Below are 27,126 nucleotides of genomic sequence, written 5' to 3' on the forward strand. Positions count from 1 at the left end.
TACTTCTTGAGTACTTTCACACATACATAAAAAACTATATCTATATATAGATATATCTACATGAATTGAATGTTATTATCTCTGCTTTCTTCTTTCTTTATTGCTAAATACTAAGTCCTGACTTGACTGGAATAAAACTGATGTTGGCCTTTCTTATGCTCATAAATTTGGAATAAACGGACCTAATAATAATAATAATCATACAAAATAATAATAATAATAATAATAATAATAATATCACTGCCCTTAAGCCCTCTCTTTGCCCGGACTGAATTCGCCCCCTAGAGGAGTGTGCGGGACTCTGGTTGGTGGTGTGCGGTGATATGGTGGTCTTGTTTCTGGGTGAGTCTCAGGCAGTGTTTCTGTTCTGAACCCCAAAGCCCCCCAAATTCACAGAATCATGTGAACTCTTTGAGAAAGTCAACACAGCGGTGGCTGTAGCTGTGGGATGGTGCTGGAGGTCGGATCATGACTGTCCCTGTGTGTGTGTGTGTGTGTGTGTGTGTGTGTGTGTGTGTGTGTGTGTGTGTGTGTGTGTGTGTGTGTGTGTGTGTGTGTGTGCGTGTGTGTGTGTGTTTGTGCAGTGGGGGGTTTGACTGACAGGGGAGGGACAGCTGTAGGGAGATGATCTATAAATCCCATTGGATTTCTCTCAGCACAGGCCGGACTGGAGTTGGAAAGTCTGGAAAATGTTTGCGTAGAGTTGCTGTTGGCTCAATAATCCACGTCGAGTTCACATCGGCATATGTTTGGCTGCTGATCTACAGGAGGGGAGGGAGGGGAGGACACAGCTCAGCCAGTCGATTGTGGGACTCTGCGTTCTTTGCGTGAGCTGCTACAGCCTCCCCAGTCATGCAGGTTATACCACAATTTCCACCCCCAAATATGTCAGCTGTATAGGGCCTTTTCTGCTGCGTGAGCACCGCGCCGGGATGGGTGGATGGACGGAGGCATGGATGGATAGAAGAACGGGGAGGGCGGTGGATTTCGGTCCTGGGAGTGCGTGATAAATGAGGAATGATTGACAGCAGGGCAGGAACAGGAAAATGCACCCACCCTCCCCACCTCTTCCTCCTCCAACACCTCCTCCTCTGAACTCACTTCATGAATAGATGGTGAACTCACGCGCGCTTCCCGTTCACGCATTAAAACATCTTTCTGTAGGTCAAAATGCTTCATGTTTAATTTATGTTGTAACTGTTAAATAACACAGATCCATCCTGATGCTGCTTTCAGTTTTTTTGGAAATAAACAAAACAGAAAAGAGATTTTGTTGTTGTTGTTGTTTTAAAATAAGAAAACTGAGTTTTTGTGCGTGTTTCGTTTTAAATAATCCTCTTTGTTCACAGTTTCATGTAAATTACATTTGGCAGACTCACAATAAATAAAATGATTTCTGTCCTCCCGAGCTTTTAATTTCCCTCCTCTCTAAAAATAAATAAATAAAAGATAAACGTGCGCAGGTTGCCACAGCTTCCATCTACAGTACTGTTTCCCTCCTCTCCACGTGGTGAAGTTTTCCAAGTCGGAATGAAGATGAAAAATTATACAAATGATTTTAACCGAGCCACGTTCACAGGAAATGGAGCTGTTTATTCTTAAAATAAACGCATTCATAAGCCAGATTGATCATTGCGTTATATTATGAATTATGAATGTCAGCGACTGTTTGTAATATTACTTTGTTTTAAAAAAAAAAAAAAAGAAGACTGCAAACAGCGGAGCAGAGACCCGCACCCACCCTCCTCCACGTTCACCACCTCCTCCACCTCATCCTCTCCCGGTACACTCAGTTGATCAAAGCTCCAGTCGGGGGTGATATTTCTCTCTGTGTTACCGGAGTCACGGTTTGTCCCCCCAGCAGCCCATCCCCGGACTCACCGGCCCGGCTGTAATGTCACACAGACCCGGTGCTCGAAGTCCGACCACCCGGCGGGGAAACAACATGAAGAAGAAGAAATAGATTTTAGTGTGTGCTTCTCATATTTGAAACACATTTTGCCCACCCATCTAATCACCTGCTCCAGTCAGTCTGTGCTCCTCAGTCCCCTCTTTCTTCCTCCAGCCGTGCCCCGCGCGCATTGTTGTGGTGACATTGTGTCTCTTAACTGAGCCTGGAGGAGAGAGGGGAGACAAATAAACGTGTCATGATTAGAATTAATGATTGCATGCATCTTCACAGCCTCATTCATTATCTCAGATTAATTATCTCGCAGTGTACCAGTTCACTTGTCTGCAGTTCATAAACCCCAAATCTCCTGGGCTGCTTTACAACACTATGGTGGAAGAAACTCGCGGCCTGTGGTATCCACAGTCACACTTTGGAGGAGAAAGAATATATATACAAATATGAAAAGTCCTCTGAGAGGGCGCCAATAAAAGAGAAACAAAATTCCAAATTCATTTGGTCGTTTAGATTTTTCATTTTCAGTCTTATCACTTTGATTTGTTGGTTTTTCTTCACAGGCCTGCTGAAGGCCTCCTGCCATCAGATCTGCCTCCATCACTCTGAGATTAAAGACGAACAAGAAAAAGAAAAGTTCGGTTTAGCTCGAGCACACACGCTGCTCCACAAATTCTGCCTGCATCAGAATGAAAATATGACTGAGAATAAAACCTATTGCTGGTGAGGGATTACACTGGTAAGGTTAAAACCATTTTTTGCATTTAATAGTGTCTTTGCCTGGAGGGGAGTTGAGATATTTTTAAGCCTATAGCCCATATTTTGATTTCCCTCTATTCGTGGATTAATCTGCCTCTGTGAGCTGGCTTTTTTCCCTCTCTGGTTTATTCTAAATCAGGCAGAGATTATCCCCACTGACACACTATCAAAGCATCTTCCACACGCAGAAATAACAACAACTTTTGTTGTTTACATTTTGCATTTACAAGTTTGTGTGGCAAAGTGTGGGATTATTTTTTTGTAGATTCTTCTGCAGGTTTTTAATGCAGAAAAAAAAGAGTTTTGTAGTCCAACAGAAACGCGATGTTTCCACTGATGATCACCCTTCTATGCACAACTGTGGACCGCCCAGTTGTCATGGAGCTCAGTGACCCCTCTCTCTCTCTCTCTCTCTCTCACTGCCTGTCTGATGGAAACATAACCAGATGCTCAGCAGAACGCACTCACAGCGTCCACACACAGAAAGGTGGAGGGAAAAAAGAGGAGAAGACTGGAGGAGAGGGAGAGAGGAGAATGATGAAGAAAAAAAGAGAGAGGGACAGACAGACAGCGAAAGATGGAGGCTGAGTGTTTTGAAGCCTTATCTCTCTTTTTCTTGCAGCCAGTAACACATGTCCTGTTGAAGGGGCGCTCCCCAGACGCCGAGAGGCAGCTGGACGGGGACGGGCGGGCGTTTTGCATGAGAAGCAGCCCATATGCAAGAGGATGCTGGCGGGCTATTGGTAGAAAATAAATGGGGTGTCCCCGGGTCACTTTTTCTGCTTTAAATTGCGCAGCCACTGAGCCTGATTCCGTTTTTAAGACGAGTAGATAAACTCACCGATTCCACAGCAAACACAAACATTTCATTACATTTACTGAGAATGATTTCAGACCACGAAAGAAGACAGCGTTTCATAGATTCACCTCTCTAAACTAGTATTCTGCAACTCCAGACTTAACAATCTAAAAGAAAAGAAAAGAAAAGGCCTGAAAATCATCAACACAGAATACTTGATTAATCTCTTTGATGGGAAGTGACTAATGTGCCAGCAGGCTCCGAGGCTCATGCTGTTATTTAGGTACTTAAGGTGGACTTGAAGTGGATTGGACCTCCCTAATGAATCGTCCTCGGTGTCTGGGCCGCGGAGCTCCTGACGGGCTGAACTGCACGAGCTGTCAACTTTAGAGCCTTTCTGTCTTTCACTTCCACCACACCAAAAGAAAATGCTAGAGTGCTAAAAGTGTGCTGCTGCAAATGCACCAGACGAAGTAAATGAGCACATGGCATTCACACTGAGGACAGCGTCACATCATCTATAGAAGATCTTGGCAGAGCGGTTCTGTTCCGCAGCCTCCTGCTGTGTAATCCTACAAATATTAGCGCTGTGGATGGCGCATTCTAGTGCAAAGCAGCCAAGCTCGGATTTTATATTTGAACTACAGCTGATTTATTGATGATAAAAAAAGAATAACAAAAACAAACATGCCCAACTTGTGCGTAATTGTCTGGCGTAAAGTAACTTTACATGAATAAACAGGGAGCGCGCCATGCAATATGCGCCTCCAGCTCCTTTAACCTGAAGACGCCACTGTATCTACCTGCTCAGATTCCTCCTTCATGCCCCCCTCATGCCCAGAAGACAATTTGTTCAGCAGCTGAGAAGTGGAGCCTCTCCCTCCGCGCTGCTCGCCCTCCGCCGCGGCTGCTTCCTCCAAACACATTCACTAACATATGACAGTTTGCAGGGAAATTCTTGACAATTGGTGTCTTGAGTGTGTGGCATAAATAGCAGGCAGAGCCCTCGCTGGGTTATGATGGGGAGGCTTGATGGTTGCTGGCATGGCGCAGAGCTGATTGGTCCGGCCGCGGCCTGACGTCAGGAGGCTGGGAATAAGGCTGGGCTGGAGCTTTACGAGCAAGACAGTGTACTGGAGACCCAGCGCATCCCAGCATACACACGGTACTGGAGACTGAGGGCATCCCAGCATACACACTGAGTACTACAGGAGCCTGCCAGCGCATCCCAGAATCCACCGCCGCCACGAGCTGAAACATCCAGGATCATCGGACAGAGCGAGAGGAGGAAAACACTCTTTTTTGAAAGAATCTTTTGGGTGTGTGAATTTGTTTCTCGCCGGGTTTTGAACAGAGGATACGCTGCCATGTCAAAGTACACTGAATTATTTATAGGCGTGCGTGTCTTGTTGTGTGACAGCTCTACCCTAAAAGCATTTTATTAGACGCCTCTTTCCAGCCCTGACTGGCACAAGACGCTCCTCTCAGCCGATGCGTCACCTCCAAGAGCGCCGGGACAATCAAACTGGCTTCGGCGTCCTCGCCTGAGCCGACCTGCAGCTTCCTCCGTTGAAATCTACATTTTTTTGTTTTTTTGTTGAATTGTTTTGTTTTTTGTTTTTTGCCTCGGATCCACTAAAGGACTGCTTTATTTATTTTTTCTGCTTTTGGCTTCAGAGAGAGAGGGGGACGCGGCACGCCGTCCCTTCCTGTCTGTCTATTTTTTTTATTTGTTTTTGTTGTTTTTTTTGTTTTTGTTTTTTTGGACGCTGACTCTTTTTTTACACATGCAGGGAGAAATCTGTGGTGACACCTGATCGACTGGCTTCTCCGCGCACATTGACCCGGGAGCTTCAGGCGAATCAAGGGGGGAGAGAGAGAAAGAGAGAGGGAGTGAGAGGGAGGGTGAAAACAGATACTCGGTCAATGCTCGGCCTGTGCTGTTGATTTTGTTCGTGTGCGTGCAGTGTGTGTGTGCTGCTTCATTCGCGGGGTTTGTTGCCCAGCCAAAGCCATGGTCCACTGCGCCGGCTGCGAGAGGCCTATCCTGGACCGCTTTCTGCTCAACGTGCTGGACAGAGCCTGGCACGTCAAATGCGTGCAGTGCTGCGAGTGCAAGTGCAATTTGACAGAGAAGTGTTTTTCTCGAGAGGGCAGACTGTACTGCAAAAATGATTTCTTTAGGTAAGCACGGGGGAGGTGTGTGTTTATGTTTGTTTGGGGTTTTTATTCATTGCTTTTCTTTTATTAATTATTAATGTGTTGTTCTTCAACTTCTGGCTGTTGTTTAATGTCCTGACATAATGTGGTTTGATGTCAGGAGCTGCAGAGGCAGCAGGTAAACAGACAGGATGTGTGTTGTAGGAAATGATCCAGCCTGAAGACTTTAAACAGTGTCATAAAACAGGAGCAAACATGGTGATGGTGCGTCATGAAGGACATCTAAAATACTTATTTTAATATTTTAGGCCAAACGTTCCATGTGAACGCAGTCTTTCGCAGCTCAGTTATTTATTCTATAATTATTCCAGCTTATAAATAAAATAAACTGCAGTGTTGATCATCAGTCAGGAGAAAACTTTAGTTCATTCACACAGTTAAGCCTTTTTGGATAAACTAATTCCAATTAAATGAATCATTTTCGAACTTATTCAAAGAAGTTGTGGCACATCTGTTGTCTTTACAACGTACTCTAAATAAATATATAAATGAGCACACCGACCTGTCCCTGCCTGCAGGCGTGAATGAGGACTTGGAGGCGATAAGCTTTGATTAGGAGCGAGTAATTAAAAGCCTGTTAATTTGGATTCGTATGCAAAACAACAACAAAAGAGGGGCAGCAACATTAAACGCATGTGCACTCGTTCTCAGCGGGGGAGAGAGAGGGACAGAGTGAGAGAGAGAGGGGGCGGTTTGTTAGGAAATCGAGAAAATCACACTTTTTTCTGACAGTGTGCAGGCAGCCGGGGGGGGGGCAAACCCCGGCCGGAGGAGCCGCGGCCCGGTGTGTTTACTCAGTCCGACTGAGGAGGACGTGATGAAGTGGATTTGAATAGTAAACTAGTTGAAAAAAGATCAAGTCCGCAGACAATGCAATCACAGACGTGCTGTCAACAAGCCGCGCACACCACTCAATACACATTGTTTAACGGTGAAGTCAATGGCAGCCTGTGATTTATTATTCCAATGCTGCCTGCTGGGCCCGACTTTAACACGAGCTGAATATTTACCCGATTCCACCTTAAAAAAATGTTTTATAATATTCTTAGGTGGAAGAGAAAAACGAGGAAATGTAGAGATAAAAACAAAAGCTGGTGACTTCAGCTATCTGCAGAGTGAGCAGTGACTCCAGGCGGGAGGAGGAAAATCCTCTTTTATTGTTTTTATTATTGAAACAAATATAAGTCTATGCCCAGCACCAGCACATTTTTATTTAGAATTAAAGACTGAAAATCATGTAGTGTCATTTTCATAAAATGTGCGCACGTGTAGATTTTGGCTGCACACAAAATTAAGAACAAACAAAACATCTCTGAATTTTACACTTTATTATTATTGTACGAGGTCCAAAAAATATATTTTTTATTTGGAGTTAATCTGAAGTGAACAAATGAAGCTCTTCTCCTTTATCCGTATTCAGATTATCTGCACTTTCTCTTCATTCCCCCGTTATTATATTGTAATGTAAAATGTTTAATAATCCTTGAAGATTTAAGCAGGTTGCGTCTCCAAATGCTCAACGAGGTTTTGAAAGGATTTGAAGAAAATCAACTTCAATCCTAAACATCATAAAATTTTCATTTATTATCTTTATTTTCTTCCACAAAACATACATTTTTAAAAATTTGAATGTTACGATTCTTCACATTAAAGCGCCATCTTAAAGATCTCCGCCCTGCCACCAAACCTGTCTGTCTGATATGTATTATTATTTGAACGCTTTAAAATGATTCACATGTCTGATATTAATAATCATCTCCGCTTCTCCTCCCTCCTGCAGGCGTTTCGGCACCAAGTGTGGCGGTTGTTCGCAGGGCATCTCTCCAAACGACCTGGTCCGGAGAGCCCGGAGCAAAGTGTTTCACCTTAACTGCTTCACCTGCATGATGTGCAATAAGCAGCTCTCCACCGGAGAGGAGCTCTACATCATAGACGAGAATAAATTCGTTTGCAAAGACGATTACCTAAACAACGCCAGTGTCAAAGACACCAACCTCCTCTCAGGTACGGAGGGAGCCGGCGCGGGTTTGTGCGTGTGCAAGTGTGTGTGTGCGTGCGTGCGTGAGGGCCAGGCGGGATAAATTGTGATGGATGTGATGTGCTCAGCCCCGCAGTGGCTTCATCATTTCCACGAGCAGGACTCAGACTGCGCTCAGAGAGCAGAACTGAACAAAAACAGCTGATTGTGCCCCCAAATATTTTTCTGTGACCTAAACTGTCTTTTTTTTTTTTAAATCACGTTTGTTTATAATTTTAAAATAATATTCACGTCTCCTGGCAACGCAGGAGCTGCTTTCACTGGTTAAATGAGTATCCCCGTCTGATTGTTAATATGTATCTCATCGGTGTGAAACAAAATGCAAAACTCGTTTAAGAAAATGGAAATATCATTTATGTTTATTAGCTTCATGTTGATGAGATCATAGTTCAGCCACCATGAACTGACCACTCCATCACCGCTGACACGCTGCACGCTCATAAATCTACTTTACATTATTTCATCATTTATTTAAAAAAAAAAAAAAGTTTATCTTTTGGAGTGTATTCTAATTTACACATTTACTCACTTCTGCAGTAACAGCATGCAGCGACCCCAGCTTATCGCCGGACTCTCAAGACCAGCTACAGGACGACGTGGTCCTAAAGGACACAGAGATAGCCGCCCTGTCCGACAAAGAAACGGTTAATAACGAGAACGACGACCAGAACCTCGGAGGGAAGCGGCGCGGACCCCGGACCACCATAAAGGCCAAGCAGCTCGAGACGCTGAAGGCGGCGTTCGCTGCCACCCCAAAACCCACCAGACACATCAGGGAGCAGCTGGCCCAGGAGACCGGCCTCAACATGAGAGTCATCCAGGTAAAGGATCCAAACTAGATGAGCTCCTCTTTGGTTCATAAATCCATTCATTAACAAGCCACTATATGATTTATAATATTTAGAGTTTCTCACCGTGGGGTCCATGTAGATTCTTTTATTATAGGTTTACATACTCATTTCAGTGGCAAATGATCAAAATATGGATCAGCTTCTGTCTGAGAAAATATGAAAATAATATTCAGGGGGACACCCACAGGCTGAGGAGGTGGGCTCGCGCCTTTTCTGTTTTATAGGGTGTTACGCACCCATTAAAAGGTGTGATGTAACAGCTTATATTTTATGGTAAAATGTCCCTGCCAGACTGCCATGACCGTGCAAGGCCTCATCCCATCAGAGAGGCGCCACCTCCTCCCCCCACCTCCTCTGCCAGTGCCCCCCTCCCCCCTCACATCCTTCACCCCTCTTTAAAGGGAGGCCTCTTCCCCTTTAAAACTGCGCGTGCTCACGTTGAATTCATTAAGCCCGACGGCCGACGGACGGTGAGGTTGATTTGGAAACGTGGGGTAATTTATATGGGTATTTTTGAGTCTTGGCGCTCGGCGCGGGGCAAAGTCGCCAACTGGCGCTGGGCTGCTGGGAGCGCTGGGAGTCCTGGCACAGCGCTGCCATCACGTTTTGCGACCACGTTTAGCCACGCTGTGAGCATTTCCAGCCAAGTGGAAAGACAAGAAATCTGTTTCAAGGGTCCTCAGATCGTCTCTGAATTACAGCAGGACCTGTGAAGTTAAACAAAGATCAACAGACAAGTGACCACACACCATTATTATTGTTATTATTATTGTTATTGTTATTATTATTATCATCATTATTATTAGGGGGTATTTGGTGCTTTTTTACGCAGCGCATTAATATTTAAATGAGCCGAAACATTTATTTTTATTTATTTATTTCTTTTGTGCATCAGGAATCTGAACAGAAATTAAAACTATAGGCTCAGAAAACAGCGGGGAATCTTTTCTGTATTTTTAATCTCACTGACACGTTTCCATAAATGTGATTTGTTTTTTTTCGAGGAAAAGTTTCATAATGTGCGGGACGCTGCGGGGCAGATTAAAGGTAAAAGAAGGTTTAGCAGAGCAGATTAACGGCGATAAAGCGAGAGTGGTAGAGCAGGGGTATCTAATATGTATGAGCATGAGGGAAAAAGGAAGAGCGTAATTAAAGGAAGCTGGCCTATAGATTAGGAAATGATAACCTCCAAGAGCCCGGTAATATATCGGTAACAACCCTCCTATTAAGTATTAATTGCAGATTTGAAGCCCCCGCTGGTGCCGCCTTCAGTCGGAGTAAATGGAGGGTTAAAAGATCATTAGGGAGGTTAGATGTGACTCTCCCTCCTGTAACGATAATTGGGCGCAGTCCTCTCCAACCGCAGAGCCTTGCGGATTTTACGCACTGGCTCATCACGCACATCAAAAAAAAAAAAAAAAGCACAGAGAGCTCTCGGTTATTTACTCTAATAAGAAGCCAATGCTGTGCAGGTGCCAAGGTAAATATGACACCTAATTACACCTTCTTTTGTGCGGGGGAGAATTTGCACAGCGAGCTTAATTTGCATATTTAAAAAGAAATCCACAACGTGCCAATTTGTGTTTGTTTGTTTATTTTTGTTTACACATTTATTCATTCTCCTGCCTAAAACTCACACCACCGCGGCCCTTCTTCTTCTCCATCACCTCCGTTTCTCACTCTCCTCCCATCGCCACGCAGAATATTGACGAACAATCAAAATGGCGTCAGCAGTTTGCTTCATGTTTTGCTGAGTGACAATGAGGTGACCCGTGTATATATATATATATATATATATATAACATATATAAATGTGTGTATGTCTGTGTGTGTCCAGGTCTGGTTCCAGAACCGACGTTCCAAAGAGAGGCGCATGAAGCAGCTAAGCGCGCTGGGCGCCCGGAGGCACGCGTTTTTCCGGAGCCCGAGGCGGATGAGGACGCTTGTGGACCGGCTGGAGCCCGGGGAGCTGATCCCCAACGGGCCCTTCTCTTACTATGGAGGTATGCAGTACAATTTAGGTCATTATGTCTAACATTTCAAATGTTCTCCTCTAAAAGATCTTTTTTTCTTTTTTTAAATTCATGTTTATTCAGAAATTCAGTCAGACGTTTTATTTAACATAGCTTTAAAATTTGACTTTCACTTATGTTTGCATATTTCTTGTTAGTCTGTCATTTATTTTACATTATTTTCTGTTTACTGCTGACATGAAAAAAGATAGTGTTCTATTTGCTCTCACCATGTCAGCTCAGGTGTAAAAAAAAAAGCACATTTTCAGTTAGTACACAGAATTAAAATAACATCTGCATGAACAAATTGATGCATGATTTTTGCTCTTGCTTTATATGGCCAGGTTTGGATCGTATTTTTTATAAATTCACCTGTGAGATATTATTGAGTTTGACGAGGTGTCTATCGACGTTTGTAAATCAGTGAGTTAAGTTTGAGTGAATTGAGTTTACATCTGTGTGATTTGATACCACGCTTTGAAATATCTGATCATTTTCAGAGGATTTCACTTTGTGCTTGGGCCTTTGTCCTTTCTGCTGAAGCAAAATCTAATTTTATTCTGCTGAATTGAAAAAAAAAGGGAAAAAAATGGGTCTCAGTAGGTAGAATCGCTGATGAAATGGCCCCCATTTTAATTAATTTTGTGGCCACGTTGTTCTCCCCACCCAATTGCAGTTTTGATTTAAGTGTAACGTGCGCTGTGACTAATGTAGTACGGCGAGGGTCTCTCTCCCCTCTAATACAAATCAAGCTATGTATATTCAATGAATTCCTCAATGTCTCCGGAATTATTTCTGCACACCATTGTTCTCACAACTAACGTAGATTTTATTTTTCTCTTCTTCTTCTCTTGGATCTGCAGATTATCAAAGCGAGTACTACGGCCCAGGAGGGAACTATGATTTCTTCCCTCAGGGGCCTCCATCTTCACAGGCCCAGACCCCAGTTGATCTCCCTTTCGTGCCCTCCTCAGGCCCCACAGGCACCCCCCTTGGAGGTATGGACCACCCCCTGCCGGGCCACCACCCCTCCAGTGACGTGCAGCGCTTCTCTGATATCATGTCCCACCACCCGGGGGACTCTCCAAGCCCGGAGCCCGGCATCCCGGGGCCCCTGCACAGCATCTCCTCTGAGGTGTTCGGCCCTAGTCCGCCCTTTACCTCACTGTCGCTGAACGGCAGCGGATACAACAACCACCTGTCCCACCCGCCCTCGGAAATGAACGAGGGCACTGTCTGGTAGCTTTTTGAGAGAGCGGACTTTACTGGCAAGAGATTTGGTGATGGAGGGTGGTGAGGTTCGGTGGTGTTGGGGCCTGGGGTCGAGAGCAGGGACATGGATATCGACAGGGTTAGGGCAACGCCATTGAATCACAGTTCTTTTTTGGGGTGTTTTCATATTTATTTATTTATTTTCCCGTTTGATTTGGTAATTTTTGGTGGGAAAACATATTTGGCATAAAAAATTATGCTCAAGAACATTGTCTTCAGTATTGTATTTGGGTGTTTCAATTGCCCCCTTTCCCTCTTCCGTCCTTCTACCCTGCATCCAAAACTGGACTTAAAAAAATAACTGGGCAAGACTGCTGAACTGCCCTGCATTCATCCCCCTTTCTTTGGGCCCCTGGGGCACCCTGTCACCTCTCCTGTCTCCTGTCAGTGGCCCAGCATAGCGACCAAACCCCCTAACACTCACCTGTGGGGTAAAAAACAACCCTTTTGAAATCTCCAATAGTATGTCCTGAACACAAAAACATCATTAGCTACTGTCAAAGACTTCAATAGCTTTACAGAGAGAGAATAAAAGGGCCGAGGGTTGGTTGTGTGCTGACCTGGCACTGTAGGAAGGCTGAGCGGCGTTCAGACTATGTTCGAGGCACTAGACTTGTCCCTTGTATTTATTCAGAAGCTCCTCAGACCTCTTTGCCTCTCAAGGCTCTGCCATATTGACACTTAACCTTTTTGACACTGTTTCCGAAGGCCAGAGGAAATGACAATTTTTCCTCCGTCTGGACTATTTGTTTTTCTTTTCTTTTTTTTCTTTCTCTTCTTTTCTTGGTTTCAGAATTTCCACCAAATCTGAAGAAGGCCGCCTTCAAAAGGCTAAGAGTAAAAACCCTCTATGGATTGCAAACCCTTTATTTAAAATGGAAGTGAACTTGAAATGTTGAAATGAAGTCTACCTTCTAAAAATCTTCTACCGGGGTTCTAAATGGGACTTAGAACAGTCAACTGTTTACGTAATCTATTTAATTCAGGAGTCCAGAAGTCTCGAAAACCATGTTTTAGAACCTCTCGATCCATATAAAAATGTTCCAAGCAACCAACCAAACTTTTGTATTGATTTCATTTATATTGTATGGAGATAAAAACAAATTTGCTGGGGTTGTGGTTCACTGTGCTAGTTTGTACAAGATGTTGTTTACAAAAAAGGTTAAAAAAAAAAGAATAAAAACATAAGTAGACATTTGCCAAATTAAAAAAAAAAATAGCACAAATACTGTTAAAGTGCTTTGCACCATCATCTGCAGAACGTGTTGAGACAAAATGTAAGTGTTAAAAGGAGTAATTGACTTCTTAATTTTTTAGTCTGCTGACAATACATTCATAAAATTGTTAATATAACATACTTAGACAGGTTTTATTTTTGTGTCTTCAAAGGAGAAAAATCCAAACTATTAAAAATTGATGGTCGAATATGCAGCTAGTAGCTGCTACATCTCTTTGAATATCAAGCCCTCATGGTATGTCTTTTATTGTTCCAATAAACCTAAGCTTATGTGACCTCCAGTGCATATTAGACCATTCACTGTATAAATACAACATGTTGACAAAAATGTGTTTCTAATAAAATTAGAAAATATACGTATGAACATATTTTCTTTGGAGCACCTATCTTACAGTATACCCTTACATTACAGTGTGTTATGTATCACACGGTGCCAGTGCAGCCATACATCACAGGGCTCTCTGTAAGGTACTTATCAGGCCAGTGTCACTCATTTCATAATGAATGCCTTTTGTCTACGTATCTAATTTTCCATTTACTCCCGGGTGTGAAATAATTGGCCTTTGCAGACATGATGACAGGTAAACATTTGTTAGTTCTGATTAATGCTGTTCAAAAACACTGAGTGAAATTGAAACGGCAGTTGGTGAAAAGTTTTGAAAAGACACAGAGAGAGAAAAAAGGAGTAAGAAGCTATGGAGTCATGCCTTGCATTATGAGTTTTGTCATGCTAATGTCAAGCTGTCAACAGACGGGGTTTCTCTTTTTCCTGCATGCCGCAGCGTTGCACCAGATCACGATGGCTTGAAGAGCGACTCATAGACAAATAGAACAAGGGTTTGAACAACAACAAACAAAAGAAAGAAACTTTTCTGCTGATTTCACTTTTCTCTCGAGCCGTAGAGGCATTTAGTGGACTTGCTTGCTGCAGCCGACACAAGGGGGAGTGAATTCACAACTTATGCTGATTCCACTTCTTTCCCTCCTCCAACCACTCAGAATCGTCCGTTCAGTTACTCGAGGTCGTCAACTAATCATAAGCAGTTAGCTGTGCAACTGTGAAGGACAATGATGAAATTGCCGTGACCGCAGCTCTCCTGCTTGTTATGCTTTTATTAGCCCGCTCCTACATTATTATTCCCTGCAGCTTACTGTTCATGGTGCGGTCTGACGGCTGGGAGCGACCTCTCCTAACTTATTTCAACCAACATAGTCGTAATAATAATCAAGAAGCCCAAACACTGAGGCCGGATCTTTTTGCAGGAGGGATGAAGAAATTATTCATACTTGTAGGGGAATGAGTCGGTCGGTGGGATTGTGCCATGAATCCGGGTGAACCTTTATCTCCCAAACCCTGCATGTGCAGTTAGGACCGTATGCAATCCCAGTTTTTTTCCCCTGCCTCCAGACTGTAATCCACTATGAATTAATCATGGTCTTGAGAGTTAACCAAGCTTGGGGAGGTGGGGTGGAAGGTGGGGTGGAGGGCCTGTGGAAGGATATAGGTCTTTGTTGAGCCTCTGGGCTTAGCCCCCCCTGTGGTAACACCATGCACCAGCAACTGACCCCCCCCCCCCCCCCCCCCCCCCCCCACACACACACACAGGGCCAGAGCTCTTTAAATTCAAATCTCCTATTGATCGCTCATCAGCTGTTGGTGCAAACTGACCTTGTAGTCTAACACTGGAAAAATAAAACAAGCCTTAACAGCAGTGAATGGGTTTTAAATGACATTTTAAATCTCTGAGTCAGGACGTTTGAATAGCCCACACACCCACTGGGATCCAAAAAGTGTACTGTATGTGCATGTGTGTGCGATGACAGGGGGGGGGGGGGATAAATGCTTAGAGGAAGGTGGGGGAGGGGTGTGTACAAAATGGTTTACTTTAGGGTACAACAGGGGCCAAAATATTGAGCCAATAGGAAGATCAGACCCAGCAGGCAAACACTGAGATACTTACGTTTAAAATGAGAAGGTTTTTTTTAGAGCCCCTCTCCATATGAGAAGCATTTGGCTGCTAGCTTTAAATGCAGAGTGGCTCAGCTGGAAGTGTACCCTCTCCTCGGAGCAAGTGTAAGCACACACACACACACACACACACATGGCACTGGTTTTCGTTTCTTCTCAAACAAACGACACATGTAGGGGGAAGCCAATTTCTTGGCCAGGAATGAGAAAACGCTGTTAATCAATGGAGCGGGCTGGTTGATCGCCGAGCCACATTTCCCTAGCTCAATACTCGGCGAGTGGGTGATACACAGTCATGTAGCAGCCTGATAAGCGGACCTCTGCTGACGAGCTGTTTGTTTTTCCACCTCGCTACTCTTTACACTACCTCCTCCCTTTCTCAAAGAGGACAGAGGGGGTGTTTAACTCATAGGACCACTTCTTTTACTAGTTAATGTTCACGAGTGTTTTCTCACAAATAATGCCAGCTTTTCTCTTAGATTTATAATTAAAGAGAAAGTCAATCTTAAAGATGGGGTCAGTCATACTGTAGAAGAATTTGAGAAGAAGTTGATTGTTGAGTCTCAATCCCAGGTCGTGACGTAAATGGGAAACAGAGTGAGCCACACAACACAAGAGGTGGTGTTTGTGTCGGGAATGAGACTTCCTCCAGCATTACTGACTGCACCTTTTCCTCCTCCTTCCTTCCTACATCCAGCATGTAATGACTCTTTTCAAGAAAAAAATCCTTTACTGCACAGAAATCGATGTCTTTTTTTACTTTCCTTTTTTGTTGAATAAACAGAAGAAGAGAAGTAAACATGATCAGCTGTGGCCACCATGACTGATGAAAAGATTTTAAAAAAAGTCAAGTCAAACATATTCAACAAAAAATCCAAGTGAAAGGTAAAAAAAGAAAGAAAGAAATACCAATTGGACCAAAATGAATCTTGTGATGCAGATAGTGTGTGTGATAAAAGTGATTCCTGATAAATAGAATTTGGTTTTCAGTCCAGTTGTCTCTAAACGCCCGAATGACCAGGTAATAAAAGGAATGAAGCCCAGGAAGGAAGAAGGAAATATTTTATTGACACTTTGGACAGAAATACTTTCAAAGTATTTTATTGTAGCCAGGACTGTTGCCAAGATTCTAGAAATACTGAGGTCCCGAGACCAAGATTTCCTCTGTACCCTTACTATCAGAAGGCTCTTCCTAATATTTAAACTGAAATTGAAATGCTACCATCTCCACACTGCCAGGAAGAGGAGAGAGACGGGAGGAAATTCAGCAAAAGGCCCAGGCCCGACTCAGAACTGGACTGCTGTGGTAAGGGCTTTACCAGGTAAGGTACCAGCTTCCCTCTGAGTCAGTTCTTATCCAATATTATCTTATTGTCTATGGTGGTATGTCCCTGACATTACATGTAACAATAAACAAGCAGACAAGCTTGTAGACGGCAAACATTATCTCACATTAGTGGATGAAAAATTTTGTCCCAGCAACAGTAATGATAGACAGCACTGCCGTATTAAACTCATGCCATCTTCTGCAATGGAACCTAATGCTACGTAACTCTCACACACAAGGAGAAAACATGTGTGATCTGGACAATGAGAAGATAATAATTTTGGTTCAATAATATCAACAATACCTGGATTTATAAGATCAGAGCTAGAAATCCTACAGCTGGCAGGCAGTCAGTTTGCTGGGTGTAATATTAGCTTAGAGAGCTACGGGCTAGCTTTCAGCTTTGTGCAACCTACTGACAGATTGTCCAGCACACCTCTGTGGTTATATGCAAGTCAAGGCTAAACAACACGTTTCTGTAATGCAACACAGAATGGCCACTCCAGCTGCAGGATGACATCAGCAAAAGCCAAATCTACACCTCCAAAATAAAGGCCTAAAAATGTACAGTATGTTCATCCGAATCATCTGCATTCAACTGATGGCACTTAGTGTGGTATACACAAAACTAACCAATAAACTTTGACCCCAGAGTGATGGACAGAACTTCACCCAAGCTCTTAACCCTGATCTTGACCAGTGCTTTTTCAGGGTTGACTCTTACCTGGGGTCAGGTCAATCCCAATCTCCAACCCAAGATTCTCCAGTGTTTAGTTAGTTGATCACATTGAATTCCCTGGTAAGTGTTTGCTCATATACTATTAAGGGGAATAACTTAGCTGCTGGAATATTAGAACATATATATGTAATATCAGGACATATAATGCTTTTGGCTGCATTATAGAGAAATAGATTCTGGTTTTACTACAACAATAATTTCATTTACGGCTAGAACCTAAAACTTTCACTGATGGAGTTGAACCACATGGAAAAATAAAGGTGCTACAGATCATTTGATATAAAAACTGCATGTAGGGAGCACTAATCACAACACAAAAGCTAAAGGTCAGACTGAATACCAGTCTGTACAATACTTACTGTGCAGCTGTGTAGCTTTTGCTGTTTGCCATCCCTCTTTGTCTGCAGGTTGTCTGAGACCATTGAAATGTTCCCATTAAACAATTCCACATTTTAGCGTTGTTGCAGTTCAGCTATTTTATACCTCTTAGTTTTTATGTTCTTTTGATCTCACATATCAAAGTAATGTTGCCGGATCTCTACCAGAACTGATATATATGCCCTAGAATAGAGACGCAACAAAAAAATGACATTTTGCAGTTACCGTATGTTACTCCAGATGCCCTTTCCTTTATGTGTTTTGAGCTGCTTATATTAGCCCTCTACTCATACAGTAAGGAGGTAGCTAACTCATTTTTACCTTTAACTGATGAATAAATCATGGAGCTTATTTCTGCCTTTAGTGTAGTTTGCCCCTGAGAAAATGTGCACAAATATACCTCTAATTTGCTATTCAGACTCAGTAGAAAACTGAACGTTTTTACTTATAATTGGTATGTAACCCATTGTAGTATAATTTACATAAGGAAATTGCCCATGTAACAAACAATGCACTCACCCAGGGAGGAAAGTATACTCGTTTAGCAAAGTGGAAAGTACTAATTTCCCCCTGCAGGATGTCCTGATGGTATGTGGGGTCTGTAGGTTGGCCTGATTAGCACAGAGCATGGAGTGTGTCTACACCATCTGACCCACCGAGTGATATTCATTTGTCATTCACATATTGGAGACCAACTGCTGTGTTTTTTGCTCAGGGCAAGGGTTTTCTCAATGAGTTGTTTGTGTATGATTGCACTGGCAATTTCCCATCGTGATATTACACGGAATACACACCTAAATGCAATATCTGTTAACAATTCACACAAGCTGCTTGTTGAGTTGGTTTATTCCCTTTCATGAATAAGTTGTTGGAAAGGCTTTTTGTCAGAAATAGCTCTTTAATGCGTGTCTGTTATTGTTGTACAGTACTCACATGCTTTAAAACAATAGACAATCTACACTTTATTCAGACTATGCAGTATATGAACATGTTGCTGTGAGCTCCTCTTTGGGTGTCTTCAGAAATTTGTCATCTGATCTAAAAAAAAACAACCTCCATTCTTCATTCATTCTTTGTCCATTTTAAGATTCAGATGCAACGTTCATTTATTTATCATTGTGCAACACAGGGTTGTACAACACAAGTCCCTTTATGCTACTCAAAATTATATATATATAGAATATATTATAATATATTAAGAGATATATATATATATATATGGATAAATAAATAATAAGTCATAAAAGTGAAGTGTAGAGGATGAATTCAGAGCCTGAGGAAAGAAGCTGCTCTGTAGTCTGGTGGTATGACGACACTTACTTTTGTACTGCTTGCCAGACGGCAGCAGTGTGAACAGGCTGTCACTGGGGTTGGTATTGTCTTTTTGCATCCTTTGGGCTCTGCACAGGCGCCTCTCCCCACCAATATCACTGATCCTCACTATTAATAAAGTTCTTGGTGATTTTAATCACCTGCTGCGTTGCCCTCCTGTCGTGGGGATGTGTACATCCCATGTTTATTTGAAATGTTTTCAGCTTGGATGCTTTACGTTGCTCCTCTGCAAAAGTTAGCAAGAACATGGCATGGAAAGTTTCCTAATAGTGGAGATGTGTGATATCCATGAAAAGTTGATAACATTCGTCATTGTAAAGTGAATATTAAAATGTCTAACTTCAGAGCAGAAATAAACAGTTTGGGTCTCTACAGCTAATTCCCCCGTTCTTGACAACTGTATTGAGGGTGAATTTTTATACAGCTCACCACACTTTGAGCTTCATATTAGTTGATGTGAGTTTACCTTTGACTTCCACCATCAGTCATTCTTCAGGACAGATTTTAAACATAGCATTTCCACTCACAGCCCCATTTTACTGCAGTAGGTTCTCTTGTAACCGGGACCTTTGAGAAATTGAGGTTTTGGAGCTAGATTCTCCTTTGTGCCTTCACTGTATTTCTGAACGACTTGCTTGACCACTTCCTTGTTTATCAGTTTGACCCTCATATTGTTTTCCTATAATCTTGTCTTTGTAGTTGATGAGAGAGGTGATAGTGGTTCATCTGGTTTCTAAGCGCTGACTTCACCTCCCTCCAAATGGTCTCACACTAATCAGGGCCTAGTCTTCTTGGTTCATCTAGCAGACATTGTCTGTTCTTTTTTTATAGTATGGTTGTGTATAGTGTCCTTGTTGTGATGTGGCGACATATCACCCTGAGTAATCACAATCAGCAGCACTGCCAACACCTACAAGTTGCATTGAATCATACATACTGTATGTACAGACAGGATTCCATAACTTTGTGAGCTTTGTGTTTGGGAATCTCCAAATGGAAGCCACAGTTCTTACTTTTAGATACAAAAAATATGTATTAGAACATGGAAACCCCAAAGCCAAAATACCAAAGCTGTCACAGTCTCTTTTTTAGAATTGTTCACTGCTTATAGAACCTCCTGGGCAAAATTATTTTTGTTATTTTCTGCTAGCTTAGCATTTTCTACTGTGGCATTATCAGAGTGTGTTTGAGCAAGTGTCTAAATGCAACACCATAGAAAGCCCTTATCAGGCAAACACACTGTAACTTCAGCTCCAGGTGTTCGTTGCCATGTTACTGTACCCAACACACATGGCCATGCTGCTAATTAAAGCAATCCCATGCTTATCCTGAGAGGGAAATACCTGGATTAGAAGGAGATTTGCAACTCAAACCCGAGACATGCCTAATCAATTTAAAGCCATTAGACAATTAATTCACTTTGGTGGAGGGTGGATATTACACATACACTAATCTGGCCCCTAAGTTGTCACTGTGTGTACTGATGAGTATTGAGTGCTCTGTGTACTTATACAGTGATGAGAATGGGCAAGCAACCCATGCAGAGGAAAGCAAAAAACAAATGATGTTTCCTGTTTGAGGATCAGGTCAATAGCTTCAGTGGATTACATCAGTTATGAAAGGAACAGCCTGATTTACTGTCAGTAGCACAGAACACCAAATATCATTGAAGTTATGCTGAATTCCACAGATGCATTTCTCTAAATTAATAAGAAATGTGGCATCCTGTCAAGTTGGGCTTCAAACTTGTTAGTAAAGTAACATTACCAACATCACACATAGTCACTATGAAGTTGGCATAGGAACTTTTTGAGGGCCAAGTAAATTTTCTGTAGCACCAAATATTTAGAAAAAAATGAATCAAGTAATCAAGTAACTTAAGTTGGGATGGATTGATTACTGTATACTTTAATTAGATAATTTAATTTAATTTGCATGGCTCCATCAGTAAATGGAGTTTTTATTATTGATATGATTCAGTCATCTAGACGCTCAAAGACTGTGGTGTTAGCTTATGATGTTTCTCGCGTCGTTCACTGACTCCTCATTGACGACCTTTGACCTCTTCTCAGTAGATGCTGTGACTGCTTTTGCTCTGGTGACGTCTGTTTCTGCTGTTCATTCAGTCTCTCGTCTTGCTGTTGCACTACTGATGTAGTGCTCTCCACAGCTGTCACAAGTGATGCCATGATGATGTCATACATCATACCAGTCTTCCTCTCAGGTGCGCTGAAATGTGTGGAAACGCGTGTTGACCCCTTGTGTTTAGATAATTCCAGTTGAAGTCACCCTCCGTGAACTTGATTTGGCCTGCAGAGTGTTGGGGGTTTAAATGAGACGAAGCCTGTGAATGCTCAGTGCTCAAAAATACAAACAAAAGTCAATATCTTACTAAATGGATTGAACTGAACAATTATACCCGTTTTTGATATACTATGGGTTATACACTGTCGGTTGATTTTTTTCCCCAGTGGTGTCATCAAGAACAAAAAAATAAATGTTTGACATTTGATTTTGGATCCCACACCCCATAAGCCAATGTCGATCATGAAGGTCCACCATGCTAGACATACACAAACTCCAGGTGATGTGACAGTTCCTGTGATTCTTCCTGACCAGTGCAGAGCTTGGAAATCCAGATATTTCATAGAAATTGGAAAATGGAAATTCCAGAAATCCATACAGTTTCTGTCAGTCATCCAGCACCATTAATACATATGTATCATTCAAATATATACTATTATTTGCATACAGTGTACAGAATACAGTATGCAGCTGTACTTTTCATTTCCATTCAATACTAAACTGTCAGGGGACATTTGTCTATATATTCTGTCTATATTCTACAACGCTACAGAGGGGGGAAACTGACTAGTATGTGAGACACACATTGTCTTTAAGCTGAGAAAAATTGGCCTGAATATTTCTGTTAAAAAAAAAAAAAAAAACATTCATTCCAATTAAAGCAAGCCTGTGCAAGTGCAGCCAAGCAGCTCTGTTATTCAATTCCATTAGAATGAACGATGCAGCGGCATGCAACCATGCAGTTAACAGGAATTAAAACCATAGGCAAGATGACGGATTACACGAGAATCGAGGTGTGTGTGTGTGTCTCTGAGTGTGTGCATGTGTGTGTGTATGCGTCCTTGCACACATGTAATTTTTTTTCTTGCTTTCTATTTTGCCAAAATTGTACATATTGAATATTTTTCCAACACATGTACTTGAATATTAAATCAAAATAGCTTGAACATTGAAACGTGCTATAAGGTCTATGCTGTGGCATGGCTTCAGTGTACTTGTCAGTATTTGCCAGCTGTAGTTATTGCATGATGTATGGCTCTGTTCTTGATGCATGCATGACAGTTGGCAGTCATTAATCATAGTTAGAAGATAGGACATGGTTTAGGGTCCCTTTTCTCGCTTGTGGTAAGTCTCATATAAGTTTTAGGGTGGTGTTCTCGAAGTCCACACTGGTGCAGGGGATGGTGACATACACAAACAAATTTCATATCATTCAGCTGCATGAGAATGCTGCTTTGAAAAAAAAGAAAAAAAGAAACATAACTTGTAAACATATCCAAGCTGGCAAACACGGGGCCTCCATTCCTGCACTGTACACTTAACAACCACAGTGTGTGTCTTTGTGCTGATTTCACTGCAGAAGAACTTTGCTTTACTTTTCCTTTAGAAACTTTCCATTGTTCTGCTGTTTAGCATCATGTTTCTTGTAGATGCGTGGGTGTGACAGTCAGACCCGGGCTCACTGAGTGTATCTGCGCTGGTAAAACAGCATTGTTGCGACACACCCACCTTTGCAGAGTAGACTAACCATGCATTTAATTAGAAACAAAAACTGGAAATAATTAATTAGATGGCAATCCCCCCCCCCCCCCCTTTTTTCTTTTTTTTTTACCCTTGCCAAAGTTTATAATAGAGTAGATGGGCTGCTGGAATTTCATAGAAAATAATTCATTAAAATTAAAACAAGGAGAGACCATGAAGACATGCCAGGCAATCTTGCTTGGAAATGTTTTGGTGTTCTTTTGGTACATGTACTGATATGGTCATGAGAATATGCATACTACAAACCACTGGATTGTGCTGCAGTTTAAAACAGTGTAGCCATAAGTGGGCATGATTGTTAGACTGTTTCAGAAAGTTGCAGTTGTTGAGTCCAGCCAATTTTGCCATCTGAGAAGCAAGTGTCTTAAATAATCCAACAACTTTGAAGAACACTGTGGCCTTTATGCCCAATCCCCACCGGGCCTGTCTGCGACGCGTTGTGTGAGCGCTGCGTCATATGCGGTCATTCTAGTCAATGTATCAAACCCCATCATCTCCGTCGTGGTCTGTTCTATTTTTGACGCTTGACACGAGCAGCACGCATCAATTTACACAGAGCACCGCAAGCAGGCGGAAGCCAGACACAGAAAAAGCAAAGAGAATCCGGTGGATTTTCAAAATAAAATACCCTGTGCAAACTGCCGGTCGTAAAAACATACAAAAGCGAAACTAATTAACTTTGTAGCATATTTACACATGTAGAAGCATATTTAGAATGACATACACCGGGACAATGGCCAAATCTGAGCAAGTAAACAAAGTCTGGTGGGCTAAACGCTCGCTTCTGAAAGACGTGTGCAGGACGGACCAACGACGTTCATGCAGTATTAGGCAACAGAATGTAGTGTAGTGCAGTCTGGAGGACCATATAGACCCTTGGTTTGAAGTAGATCGGGCATTTATCCATGTAATTATGTATCTTGTTAAAAATGCAGTGGATTATTTTATAGTTTTTATTGTTGTCATTATCATAACAACTATTAATCTACCACAAGCTTTAAACATATTGAGTGTTTTTGTACATCGTCACTTGTTGCCTTTTTGTCAAAATGCACTGTAAACTTCAAACTGAGATTAATGGCCAATCTGGCACAAACTCATTTCAGTAACAAGATAAGAACAAACAAAACAGATGCAAGGGAAAGGACACATTTACACTCCAATTAGTGCTTTTAAAGGCCGGTGCTGTATCAAATGCAGAAAACACAGCCTGTAGCCTCCTCCATAATGAGTCATTGAACCATGGCTTCCAATGGGCCTCCTTCGTCAATGTCACGTCCACTGAGTGCCTCAGTCACATTCAAATTGGCCCCGGGTCCGCAGACATTGATAAAGGGTCTGTGTGTGGTGGGAGGCATACAGGCTAATTCCTCCAGGCTGGGCTGAGGCAGTCCAGTCGCTGTCCATCACTTCCCTGTTATTTGCATTGGCCCCAATCAGTCCAGAGTGTTGATCAATGCTGAGTCAAAGTGAGCTTTCTTCCAGCATTAGGAGCAGCTTTCCATTATACGCTGAATAGATGAGGACTGCCTGCTCTGTAGTAGTGAAGCTGTGTAAAGGTAGCAGCGACAGGAAGCAGCTGTGTAGCTGTATCTGTATTGTTTTATGAAATCCGTATATCAGTTTTCAAAAACGGAGCTTATCTCACACAAGGTCAGGCTATTTTCAGTGGGGTTCAAAGAGAACAAAAAAAATAGAGTTGTCCAGCAGAAAAAAAAATGAATCTGGCTTTTGGTCCAACACAATGTAACATCATCTTCCCAACACACTGAAATGGTAAGTGCATGTTGGTGGTAGATAACATCAACAACATACTTTACTTTCTCCACATCATTGACACAAAAGATAGCTTCCATCACACCTTTATAGAGCTGTAAAATACATCCATAATGTATCCTAAACAGTGTTTTGGTCTCATAAAAGTCACAGATGTAGCAAAACTGGCCTTGATAGATTCACACAGGAACAATCCTTTCATTCTGAGATCCTTTCATCAGCAACCAAACAGGGACATCTGACATCTGGGTCAAGTGGCTAAAAAGATTGCGGCTATACTTGGTGTGGCTTGGTGCCATTAATGTGCAAGCTGTGCAAATGAGGGTTCTAGCGATGATTCTTTCTGATCAATCAGTGGGTTGCAGTCCACCTTTTAGTATCGGCTCAGCTTGCTTGGAGTCTTTATTGAAGTGATACCAAAAAATTGTGGCATATACTGGATACTGTCCATAACTTTGAACAATGGAAAATCAAAAAAGAACAACTTTGAGTTGAGTCATGCTACACAATACAGACAAAACCCAACATAACGAACAAATAAAAAAGAATTTAGTTTAGTTTGGCAAGTAATTTGAAACCTTAAATTTGTCTTGGTTATGAATTCCCACATACAGAAGTATTTTATAAAATGCTTACAAATAAATGGACTGTACTTATATAACACCTTTCTAGTCTTCCGACCACTCAAAGCTCTTTTACACTACATATCTCATTCACCCATTCACACCCATTCATACACTGATGGCATTAACTGCCATGCAAGGTGCCAACTGCTCATCAGTTTTAGGAGCTAACCATTTCATATTTTTACCATTCATACACATTCACACACCTTCAGGAGCAATTCGCAATTGCCCAAGGACACTTTGACATGCAGACTGGCGGAGCCGGGGATCGAACCACCAACCGTCTCATTAGTGGATAACCCGCTCTATCTCCGAGGCCAAACAAAAACGACCTGTCACAAATTATGTTCAGGATACATGTAATAAACATAAACTGCATCATTTATTTCACAATAATTTTGCAGTTTATTTCTGTTATAATTTGTTTCTGTATTTATTCATATGATTATTGATTTTTTAAATGCCTCATGCATTTAACACTGAACACTTTAGATCTCCATATATACAGGGTTATATTTACAATTTGGCCTTTCAAATTTGAAATGGAATTTTTAATGACATGGTATAAATATTTTATTTCTTATTTGTATTTATCAGCCTGTCTGTCTCCCTCTTTCTGCGTGTCTCTCTCTCATCACCCCACTTACCATGTTGTCCTGTTTCCTAAAGTAACCAGTTCTGGTTGACGATTTACAGTAAAATTGCTTACAAATTGGAGTGGAAAATGTTTTGCAGACCTGGCAGCTTTCAAGTCCTGTGCCCATTTGTCACTCGACATTTCCTTTTGTGTAACAGCACGAGAATTAATTAGACTGCGTGGCGGCAAGTTTACGGCCATAATTTATGGGGAGATGAGATTCCTTGGACACCATCTCGGACCCGTGTCGATTTATTATTTTTATTATTATTATTGTGGAGCCTGTGTGTGTGTATACAGTATGTGTTCGACTTGTGAATGAGGTTGCCCTGCGTTAACAGCAGTAAAGAAAGATTCATTTGCACTACTTGGGGTTTGTGGCAGGACAAACATATTCACCGTGGAGTAAAGACAGGCTAACAGGCAGGCATAAACAAAAATGGACTCCATAGTAATACATTCAAAAGCACATTATGCATAAATATATGTACACATAAGCACGTAGATTGCATGCACATTCATTTTTAGCAACCACACACACACACACACACACACACACACACACACACACACACCAGCGCTAGATGGCTGACAGACTGCAATTCTCTTTGTGTTTATGTAGGTGGGGACAGACACATTAGCTGTCTGTGAAACCTAACATGGCATCCACTGGTTTTGGGTTATCAACAACAAGTCAGTGAACAGTCAGAGAAAGATCAAGGAGGTCTACCACTTTGGTCTAGACTGAAATATCTTAAACACCACGTTTGAGCAAAGGGTCATGCACAAGTGTACTTGTACCAGAGCCAAATGTCAATGATTTGACTGGTCGCATCATCAAATGTGGCCATATATTTTTGACACTTGGGTGAAGAGAGAAGCAGAGCTGTTAACTGACTACTGGGAACCTAAAGCTCATGTCTGTGGCTCTAATTTCTCATGCTTCTCAGGGAAGGTTGAGGAAATGAGAAATGGAGATGTTTAAAGTTTCCATTGTGAAGGGTGTTGGAAAACAGATTCAGACAAACCACTGTGAATTCCAACCTACAACAGTGGATCAGCATTTTACCCTATGGGAGTTTCACCATCAAGTCTATGTGTTTTGTGGAACTGGACTTACAACTGTGTCGCCCGAGGGGCCTTGTGGGGGTACAGCGAGTGTTTGACTGGTAGATTTGACTTTGGGGAACTGTTGATACTAGAAGGACTTCTCTAACCAGAGTGTGTGTCTGTGTCTGTATCCTTGGTAGGAAGTCAAAAGCTTCCAGTGGGTATTGGGTTCTAGCAGGGTTGTCACTAGTCACCACTTCTGTTTGTGCTTTTCATACTGTAGCTGGGGGAGGGAAGTGTCCGATTTGATGACGTCAGCATTTCTTTGCAGATGATGTAGTTCTGTTGACTTCAT

The 27,126-nt window shown here is 42.1% G+C and overlaps 1 protein-coding gene across 1 annotated transcript; it reads left to right on the top strand.

Annotated features, from left to right (window-relative positions):
• Window positions 1–5,194: 5,194 nt before the first annotated feature.
• On the top strand, window positions 5,195–12,740 carry lhx1a (LIM homeobox 1a). Its single transcript, XM_010744939.3, has 5 exons — window positions 5,195–5,645; window positions 7,462–7,685; window positions 8,257–8,540; window positions 10,408–10,573; window positions 11,446–12,740. Exons 1-5 carry the CDS (start codon window positions 5,476–5,478, stop codon window positions 11,823–11,825), a joined length of 1,224 nt encoding a protein of 407 aa, XP_010743241.1. The 5' UTR covers window positions 5,195–5,475; the 3' UTR covers window positions 11,826–12,740.
• Window positions 12,741–27,126: the final 14,386 nt, after the last annotated feature.

This window comes from Larimichthys crocea, chromosome VII (genome assembly GCF_000972845.2).
Source record: "Larimichthys crocea isolate SSNF chromosome VII, L_crocea_2.0, whole genome shotgun sequence".
In the NCBI taxonomy this organism is placed as follows: domain Eukaryota; kingdom Metazoa; phylum Chordata; class Actinopteri; family Sciaenidae; genus Larimichthys; species Larimichthys crocea.